General features: G+C 38.0%; 1 protein-coding gene across 1 annotated transcript; it reads right to left on the bottom strand.

The window, feature by feature from the left end:
- Positions 1-579: 579 nt before the first annotated feature.
- LOC119691990 lies at positions 580-9929 on the bottom strand. The gene is made up of 3 exons (XM_048623101.1): positions 9574-9929; positions 9280-9501; positions 580-736 (listed from the first exon to the last, which is right to left on the bottom strand). The coding sequence occupies exons 1-3, from the start codon at positions 9927-9929 to the stop codon at positions 580-582; spliced, it is 735 nt and encodes a 244-aa protein (XP_048479058.1).
- Between the last annotated feature and the right edge of the window lie 1000 nt (positions 9930-10929).

A 10929-nucleotide genomic window follows, 5' to 3' on the forward strand; every position in this document is an offset into this window, starting at 1 on the left:
TACTACACCATGGGTACGGAGTTCTAAGTAAACTGGTTGATTTTCCTTTGATACTGTCAGTGTGCCATCATTTCAATTGTCAAACCATAACTCGTAAACATGGCGAGGTGGTGAATTAATGTGCCTGTACATTAGACGCTCGTGATAATAAAACACCCGTTAAAATGTAATTGCTTACAACCTAGCGCGGGTGGCTGTGAATATTTCAGGTTGTTTTGCATACATTACTCGGCTGAGGCGCGCTTCGAGACTGTGTTTTCAGGACTTAATGAACCACAAGTGCTGCAGACTGTGTACTTCTTACTTAACTATTACTCCAATAAGCTTCTTTTCATATTAAACTTACAGCCAATAGGAAAAAGACAGTTAGGTGGATTGTAAGTAAACAAAAAAATCCGTCACAACAGCAAAAAATAAACAGTCATCATATTTTCATTGAAAAGTTTTATTTTTTTAAGTCCCTCAGCAGCAATGGTTGGCTGGCGATGGAGAAATAACATGAAGCTAGCATCACAGTTGCGGGGCAGGGGGCATATAACAGCAAAACTCACTCGGGAGGGTAATCGCGCACGAAAGCGTCTAGTAATAAAACCGCTCGTAAAATCGTAACGTTACGGCGAGAAAGACGTAAAGTGCACTCATATGGGTCGCTTGGACGTTTTTCGGGAGCTCCTTGTGTTCGTGGATGTACTTTGTATCTTCCTTTTTAGTTTTCTCATGTTTAGTCTCGAGGGTGCTGAGGGGAAGAGGGGAGAGCTCAAGAATAGTGTTCAAAAAACACAAGGAGTGTCAGTATTTATGGCCATGGCTGTTCGTATGTATTGGGTAATGTTTTGTAATTTTTGTTTACTTTTTGTGACCAACTGGCTGTTCACACAAAATAAAATAAATAAAATTTACGACTGTTTTAAGATTGCTCTACACACTAGAAAAAATACAACATTACATTATAATATATATTTGAGTGCTTATTGATTTTGCAGATACTTTATGTATAACAGGTGGTCAGCCATTATTTATAGTGAAGGGAAATGCTTTGATGAATATAAAACTATCGATAGCAATACTTAATGGTAAGTACATACTATTTTAATATTTATAGTCAAATTTACATTAAACAGAACCCTGTAAAATCAATAGATATAACTAGATAGGTACTTACAATAAACGAATTCGTTTATAAACAAGTAATTTTCATTACTAAATAAAATAAATATCAATATAATATATCAGCTGAATCCCAACACTATCCTCATCTATTTCCACAGATCGTAACTCATAATAAGCGCTGTCCCTTATTAATGTCTCTGAATCAAAGAGCGACGACATATTTACAACAATTATTCACTCGGCCGTACGAACTGTGAGATTTACGCTCGGATCTTGGCACAGGATAATTATTGAGTACTTAAAAACCAGCATTAAAGCTTAGATGGTGACATAAAAACACATAAAGAGTTTGTTTGCATTACCCGCCTCTGCCTACCTAAACAAGAGTTAATGTTTTATCTTGGGTAAATACTGAGAAAACGGAAAATTTTAAACTAAAAAATTGTTCAGATTGACCCCCTTAGCTATGTCATTTCCGTTGGTCCACTATTTACGGGATAATCTGTATATTAAGTAGTTTTTTTAATATAATGAATGAAAGCAGTGTAACCAGAAGCTTATGTTACGATACTTTCGTACTCTTCAAGCTCATAATGTTTATTTTCCTACTCTGCAACTCAGTTGGCTTTGCAAGGTAGTTGCAATTCGGTTTTCTAACGTCAAGGAAAGATTTACAGCCTAATGGTTCCGCGCACAAAGCTTTGATCACGATTTCAAAGTACTAATTAAACCTACTGGTGTGCATGGAGCCGACGATTAATTAACACAAATAATGAGGTGTGTGGACGTCCGTTCACGTGGAAGTGATCATTCATGACTTTGATTATGAAAGTGACAAATTTATGGCTCATTATGTTTGCGGCCGTGATTAGACACAGTAACTGTGCGAATGGTGCTCAAGGTGGCTGGCAAAGGCATAACTGTATTGATTATACACATAAATAATTTAATCTCTTTCGAAACCAGTTTTGACTGAAAAGCACCCATGCCTCCGACCAGCCAGCGGTATAAATTACATTAGATATTAACAATGCCGTTGTCAAATAAATTCTCGTATAATTCCAAAATAAATTGACCGGAGAATCTTATTCAACGATCGTATTAACACTAAAATATCATTTTCGAATTCAAGCTCTTAAAGTTGTATACGGGTCCGATGGACCACCTTGTCAGCTTGTGCGTAAATTAACATGAAAACGTCATACAAAGAGCTAACCCTTCGCCGCTGCATAATAAACTACTCGAGCCACATCTCTCCCGCGGCGCATTCACCAAGCCGCCTATTCAAACGACTGGACATTATCGTAAATATTGTGGTATTTATTCAGATTTCGGGCACAAACAATTCAATTCACGCTCTGGCTGCTAATTGGGCATAAATCGTGGTAAAAATATTCAATAAGCTTCTCACATCGATTAATACTTTTATAAAAGTGAATGCCTTCATTTGAATTCGTGTTAAGCAATGCGTAGATAATACGGATGTCGATTTGTTGTTGATCATGTTTTATTGAAAGGGTTTGTGTTGTTTTGTTTTACCGGGTTTGCATTATCGTTAGCTAGCTCTCAGCATGATTTGAATTTTAATTCAATTACTTTGATTAATTTGTTTTGAACATCTTAACGGTCTACGAATGTGATTACGAGGGGTTTATTCATATTGCTGCTATTAATCAACAACAAAAAAAACTCCAAGATTTTTATGCAAAATTATATCATTATTCAGTTAATAACAATACTTCACGTTAATAGCCTAGTTAATTTACTGCCAACCGAAAAGCCGGGCGTATTCGCTGTTAGTAAAAAAGTAACACGAAAAACTTAAAGTTGAACACTTTATAATAGAAATAATAACGCAACAGCCGCCATGAATTATTGCCCACATTTCATGTTAAATTGTATGTAAATGTGGGGCCGCAGCGACATGGCTCCCACAATAACATAATAATGGTGGATTTGTGAGTCACGTCAAGTTGTTAGTGTGTACTTAACCCTTTATCGGGACACGCACGCGGGACGTGAGAGCATTACCTCGACGAGTCGCGGCGAAGCGGCGAACAATGAAACTGTGCGTTTTAGACCCCATCGCCGTTTAAAGGGTTGCGTGCTTTTTAAACTCGTGAGTGGACAGTTAAACGTGTGACATGTTTCTGTGTATTGTGTGAATGTTCTGTTTGTTTAAGGAGTTAGTTCCGATGGCGGTTCAAGATATACATGAAACATTTCACGAGTTTTTAAACGACTTTTTCACGCAATTTAAGACAAATTGTGTTACTGTTGTTGTGCGACATCTCGACACAAAACAAAGCACGCACCCCTTCGTCAGGAGAGCGCAATGATTTTGCAAGCGATCGCCCGAGGCTCGGAAATTGCTTCCGCCCCCCCCCCCCCCCCTCTGTCTGCCCCCCACATAGGCACCAAACAACATTTTTCATCCGCAGCCCTCAGGCGAGAATAAATAATTCAATTTCAAAACGGTTATAAATTGTAAAATGGCTATTTATCATCGCAGAGCGTGAGGGTTGCGTGGTACGGAAAATATAGGTCTTACCGAGAAAAGTCACAGGATTTGTGGTCTTAGGAATTACTTACTAGAATATTTCACTGTAACTAAACATTATCAATTAAGTAAATTATATATTTTTCATAATTCCACTCCCTCTTATGTAGAAAAATAATTAGTATTTTAAATAAAATTAAAATCAACCATAAGTGTTAAAACGTCCTTACTTATGGGGCTCTAATTGAAGGCTTCCAATTCCAATGAAGGAATGGTTTTAGACCCTAGTCCACCACGAAAGCCTAGTAAATAAAACGTAAGTAGTTTTATATCCATAGATACATACCATACAATACTAAAAACGTTAAAACTGACCACGTCATCAGCCGTGCCACATTATTGGTTCCGTGGTCCGACGTGGTCACGTGTGGACGGCCACGTCTCGCCGTGATTGCCGATCCCTGATTCCCCGCAGCACCGATCAGCTATTCCGTTGATTTGATGCCATTCCGTGTGATTTTATTGACTTGCTTTAAAACTCTTCGCTGTGTGACCGAGAGAAGGCAAGAAAGCTGTGACATTTAAGAAATTGCGATAGTAATTTAACAAAAATGCTTAATACTAATAGAATTACTATATGAAATGACTTTAGACTGTTTTTTAATATAGTTGGGTACTTAGACATAGTTTTAAAATAAAGTACTTATAAAAAAATAAAGACACAGACACAGAGATAAACGATACTACTTAGGATTGTTTTTCAGGTGTGCTAGATGAACAAAAACTTAACAACAACAAAAAAATGCATCACCGCAATGTCCGTAACGTTAGTCGGCGACGTATCACACCATCCACAGAGGCCCCTATCCCGGAGGATCTAAAATTAAAAACAAAAGCCACTTGAGGCGTGCCACAACAAAGATGCTTGGGATTACGTTTATCAACTCCTGCACTCCGCGTGGCTGAGGCAAACAAGGGGAAGACTGCTTGCTTTATTATTTAGACGTCTGGATACTTTCCTTGGGAGTTTAGGGTGTTATTGATGACGTCCATTAGGGTTATTGGCCGGCTAATGTCAATTATATTTTATATACGATATATAATAAAGATAAGATTTCCTCTTTATCATGGAAAATGTATATAACGATCATTAATTTGGCAAGCATTACGTTGGCTACAACCATTTAATTTTGGTTTCAGAATCTGTAAACGGCTTTTAGTCGTCACCTTTCAGTGATAAAACCGGGACTTATTATGTCAACCGGTTTCCTAACCCATGGTTTAACCCGATCAATCACACGCTACTTGTCAACGTCACGGTACAAAAACGCCCTTTGAAAATCTTAATCGATTCACGCACCACAGAGCTTTTTCAAACGCATCCCCTATTCTTAGGCAAATTACGTGTTCATAACGACTTGGCACGGTATAGTGAACCTTATGTCATTGTTTAAGGGGTGTTAACGTTGGGGTAAGAACTAGATCATTTAAATTGACAGTTGTAAGTTGAATGATGCCATCCGTCTACGTCTCATGCGCAAACCGTCAAGTTGGCTATAGTTTGAGCCAATGTGAACTGGACTTTAAAAATATAAACAACTTAAGTATAAAATACATTTTTTAAACCGTCAATTGCCAATTTTACACATGTTTGAAACATTTAAAAATTGGCAATTACCTATGTTTATTTAGCTGTACTTAGTATTAGAGCTTTTTTTAAGAAAACAAATAGTAGATACATAAGGCTGTAGCCCTTTTTTTCTTTTACGTTAGTATGGATAACAGTCAGTTGAAAGCTCATGAAAATTTACAAAAGCCCCTATCAGGTGCCAATCCACAGTACTCTAACTATACAACTCTTGCGCAGCGGGACGAACAAAACAAGACATTTTATTATTAAATTCGCGGCAACTCGACCGTGAAATGATATGTTTGAGAACAAACAAATTATGCTCATTCAGGTCGAATGATGGATTACATGCATTTATAATTTTCTTTGACGAAATGAGGGTTACCAACAAGGTGCCTATTGTGAGTCTGAAAGCCATTAATTTTCGATATTTTATGTTCCCCGCTTGTTTATTGATGTTTTCGTCGAGCTTAAATAGCATGTTTAGGTCTTGCATGAAATTATAGTTTAAGTATGCTGAACTGTACTACAATATGTAGATAGATAGAATATTCTTTATTTGTACACACACATAAAAGAAACTTACATACTCGTAACTTAAATACTATAAACTATGTACAAAAATGGCGGTCTTATCGCTTGAAGCGATTTTTTCAAGGCAAACTTAGGGTGGAAGGATATTTTGATTAAAGAGGGGTCATGTGTACTAAAGAATAATAAAGGAAAAATTAAAATAATGATTTAGTTATTATATAAGTCCCTACAAACTAACCCCCTTATTCATAGAGAAGTTACAATACATTTTAACTTACAAACTGTTTTGTCCCTCTCTGACAAAGAATAAATTGTTCTTTGTCGGAGAGGGACAAAACAGTTTGTAAGTTAAAACGTATTGTAACTTCTCTATGAATAAGGGGGTTAGTCTACAAACTTACATGTTATATACCTAAAATAATGATATAGGTATATTTTATAATAGACTACATAGACCTACATAAATATAATAATCAGATTTAATAGGATATCTATATGTAAGTCTGAAATAATATAGGTAATAAGAGATGTATTTGATATATGTATGTACCTTCGAAATTATTGAATTTCGGATTAGGCATTATAGTGTTCAATCGATTGCGAATGCAAAAGCCTTCCTGCACAAGTCTACAACCAAATTAAAGGAATATACATCCAATCAGTAATCACAGAAGTATACCGCATACATAATATGTTAAAGCTTTAATAAAAACATTATCACAAATAAACACAATTTTATGAGAGCCATCCAAGAAAAGCAAGAGTTCTTGAAAATATCGCCGAGCACAGGGGTGTTTTTCTTTTAATTTTCCCGCGCCGTATTTTGTATTGTGTCGCGTTAAGACAAACATTTTGTCCAGATTGTGGCGCTCACTTACTGCTTGACGAAGAATCATAAAACTATAGATATGATCTGTGTTTTTTTCTTACATTCACTTTTTAGTTGGTAATATACATACTAATGCACTTCAATAATGCAAACGGCGGCGCGGCGGCGTCACAAGCCTTTCCCGTTTAGGAGTAATTTGGTGTTATTGTCACTGAAACTTTTTCGTAGCTCACGAGTTTATAAAGTCATATTATTATGTATTCGCCGATATCGTAAGATATAATAATTACCTGTATGAACACTACGAAATATTCAAACACAAACACAATTTACACAGAATAAACATAATATCTAAACCGGAGCTTTTCTTATTACATCCGTGCAAAGCAATTCACAACACACGTTTCTCGAGAAAAGATTCACAATTTGTCCCCAAGATGCCGGCGAGTCGCGTCCTTCATTACACGTAGTGGTGTGTCCCTGCATTTAATATCAGCTCTGTCGCACATCTACCGGCGCCCTAATTGCTAATAAGCGTATCATTTTTCTACGCTTTGTTTGTCGACGGCTTTATGTTGTAGCGTTCGTGGATTACTTACTCGTTTTCTCATGTTGTAAATTAACGGTGAGCTTTTGTAATTAACATAGGTGTTATGAGTTTCATATTTTTTCAATGCACCTTACTTTCAATTCATGATATTATTATGTCCAGTTCCATACGTTTACCAGCCCAAAAGCATAACTTTAATTTAGTTAAAACCGTTAGAATTAATTTGAACACACATTACCACATTATTACAAACAAACAAGTATCACTGTGGTATCACTAAACCTTACATATCCATAGGCATGCACATCCCAACCAACTTTGATAAGTGCACATCCTAAAAATATAGAGCTAGCAATCAATATAAGGTAATCCTTTAAAAAACACACATGAAAAGTTCGAATCGATCAAAGTCTGGCTGCAACGTTTAATCGAATCAGTCACCGGCGCGGGCTGCGACGGGAGCTTTCGGCGTTAATTTCGTATGATTGATTATCTGCTGCCCTAATGAGCTTTGAGCTTGTCTTCGGGAGTTGGGCCAAGGCAGCAGCTATAGCAGATTTTTCCAGAACAGTCTAATAAATGCACACTATACTATTTTCAATGTGTAAGATGTAACAAACATAGGTAAGTATTGACGCGAAGTTGAATCAACATTTTGCGACCATAAATCTGCAGGTAACTTTGTTTTTTTATCATTAAGTAATTACTTAGTTAGTTTAAGTTTGTCCGATTAGTTTGACCTTATTTTCAGTAAGTCTAAAACAATCATAAACATCAGTAGCCTTAAAACTATGCAACATAACTTTTCAGGCTGAAACACACTGAAATTGCGCATCCATAAACCACTACACGCCGCAACTCTCTCTCCGCCGCACCTTCCAACTTGAGGCGTGAATATTATGAATTATGATCGCTTCCCCCACAATAAGTGCATAAATAGGCCGCGCGATCGCGGATATAAATCACTGGGGCCATCCATCATCGCGGCTGAAGGCGCCAGGAAGGCCCACGTGCGAAGAGGTGGAATTAGACCGGCTCCTCTGCCAGCTACGTGATGGGTTCCTGTATTTTAGTTAGTTTATAGCCCGAGCGACGGAAAACGAGGGGTGCTATAAGTTTAAGTGCGTGTATCTGTCTGGGTAGCGTAACTTTACTATGATATCCGAAGCAAGCACAATATCTTTCTTCGTTGAATCGTTCAAAACCATCTTTGTACATAATATACGTCATTGTATACGTCCTATATGTTTTAAATTTGTAATCTGTTTTGTATATTGTTTGTTTGTGTACAATAAAGCGTTTATAAATATAAATATACTCTGCAGTATACATATATTAAAATAATAACGATGAAACTAACAGTTGTCACACCAGCTGTAAAACAATGTTTTCAGCGCAGCATTATACTAGCAGAGAAAAACTGAAAATTCAATAAACTTGGCTCGCACTTTATCACAAAGACCGTGTTGAACTCGGTTTGTTTGCATCAGCTTTTAATTTCCTCCACGGAATAAAGTGCACGCTGTATAAGGTTACGGTGCACCGAGATGAACTGTTTTCCGCCCTGTATATTTCAGCGAAAACCTTTTAACAGCAAAAATCGGGTGGGTCGCTTGCGAGTCACCTCTGACTACCTCTTCGGGGATTACAGTCGTGAGCATGTTAATCTTTTCAGTTGTAAGCAAATAGTTTTTATTGAAAGTTTGTAGCTACCACTGTCTATTTCATTAGTTGTAGTAGCAATGCAGATTGAATAAAATAAAGAAAAAAAAATCGTTTGCTAACAAGATTTTTATTTCAAAACTAGCTCAGGCAGTGGTAAACTTGCTTGAAGTCGAAAGTGTGAACTGTGAATCCCGCCCTTACAAAAATTCGTGTGATTAGTTATTTTTGTTTCTATGTTTGCCTTGTGTCGGTATTTCTTTAACTACAACTTATGTGTTTGTGCAGATATATCCACTAAGCAAATTTTCTTTATAATAATAATAATAATAATAATAAATCATTTATTTCAGACCATAGATCCATATGTGGTTAGTAACAATGGTACTTACAAACTAAGTTAGTAGATACTATTTCTATGTACAATTATTTTACACCAGTGTTTAAAAAGTGGCGCGTCATACCTATCTGCTATAACGGCGAGAATGTTGTTGCAACTGGAGCGCAACCTGGCGAGTGTGGAGGCGCAGCGCTTGCGCAGCACCGTGTAGAAGCAGTCTGTGCGCGCCGCCGCGAACATGCCCGACGCGCTGCAGCGGCGCCCCAGCCGCAACAACACCCTCAACGAGTTATTGTATTGGACGCGAAGGGCGCTAAACGACTTTCGAGTATATTTAGACCACAGGCTACAAGTATAAAGCGATGTACAGTATGCTTTAAAAAGCGTTAACTTCACTTCCTCCGTACACCGCCCAAACCTGTGGGCTATCATATTTGCTCTGATTGCCAGCGCCCTTCGCTCCCTTTCCATATCGGCGTCGTCGCTCAAATCCTCGGTGACAATATGGCCTAAGTATTTGAACGACTTCACCCTCTTGAGCGGCGCGCCGCCGAGCACCACCGGCGGCACCTCCGCGGGACATTTAGAGCCGGCCTTGAACACCATGAGCTCGCTCTTGGTCGCGTTGTACCGCAGGCCATGCTCCGCGGCGTACGACTCACACGCGCCCAACAACTTCCTCAGGGCCCTCACAGACGGGCTCAGCAACACCATATCGTCTGCGTAGCTGATGTTATTGACGCTAGTGTTATCTATACGACATACGACATGCATGTTGCTAAGCCCGACTATGAGCGCATTTATATAAAGGTTAAACAGCTTAGGCGATGTCAGGCCACCCTGTCTTACACCACACTGTAGCCTATATGAGTCTGACATAGTTTCGGCCCACCTTACAAAGTTTATTTGGTTTGAGTACCAATATTTAAAAATATTAATAATGCATCGAGGAACATTGCTATCATTTAATTTTTTCCATAATAAATCATAACATACTAAATCGAATGCTTTGGATAAATCTAAGAAACAGGCGTATACATGCGTCTGCCTCCTAGTATAATATGAAACAGTGTGCTTAAGGCTTACAATTGCGCTCTCTGTTGATAGTCCCGGCCTAAAGCCGAATTGCGCGTCATGCAAAGTTATGTATTTACTTAATTGTAAGTCAAGCAAACTATCCAGTGTTTTAGCTATTATTGTTGCTAATGATATCGGCCTATAGTTAGTCTTACTTGATATGTCACCTGTTTTATTTTTGATTACTGGAACAACAATGGTTTTCATTAGATCCGATGGTAAGTATGAATGACCTAAACACAGTGTATATAACATCGCCAGGAGTCGAGCGAGATGAGGCCCAGCATATTGAAGGTGCTCGACACTGAGGCCATCATGACCTGGTGATTTTCCCCTCTTCATATTTTTTATAACAAAACAAACATCATTAGTTGTGAACTTGGTATGCAGGGGCCCGCATGATGTCCCCGTGTCCAGCGACCCGTTAGAAGCTCCTAGCGGTGACTCCACAGTAAAATGCTCCTTAAATAATCTAGCAATCTGCTCAGGGTCAGTCACACCATCGACGCTCACAGGCAAGCCAGGCCTAATATTTTTCTTGTTTGTTTCTTTCCAGAATTGCCTAAAATCCTTTCTATCATGATTAGATGCTATAATATCAAGTTTAATTTGCTCCTGATTAAGTTGACACCATTTTAATTTTGATTTAAATGTTTTCCTTGCAATGAACATATCTTCATAGATACGACCCGACAGG

Source organism: Plutella xylostella, chromosome 9 (assembly GCF_932276165.1).
Source record: "Plutella xylostella chromosome 9, ilPluXylo3.1, whole genome shotgun sequence".
Taxonomy (NCBI): Eukaryota; Metazoa; Arthropoda; class Insecta; order Lepidoptera; family Plutellidae; genus Plutella; species Plutella xylostella.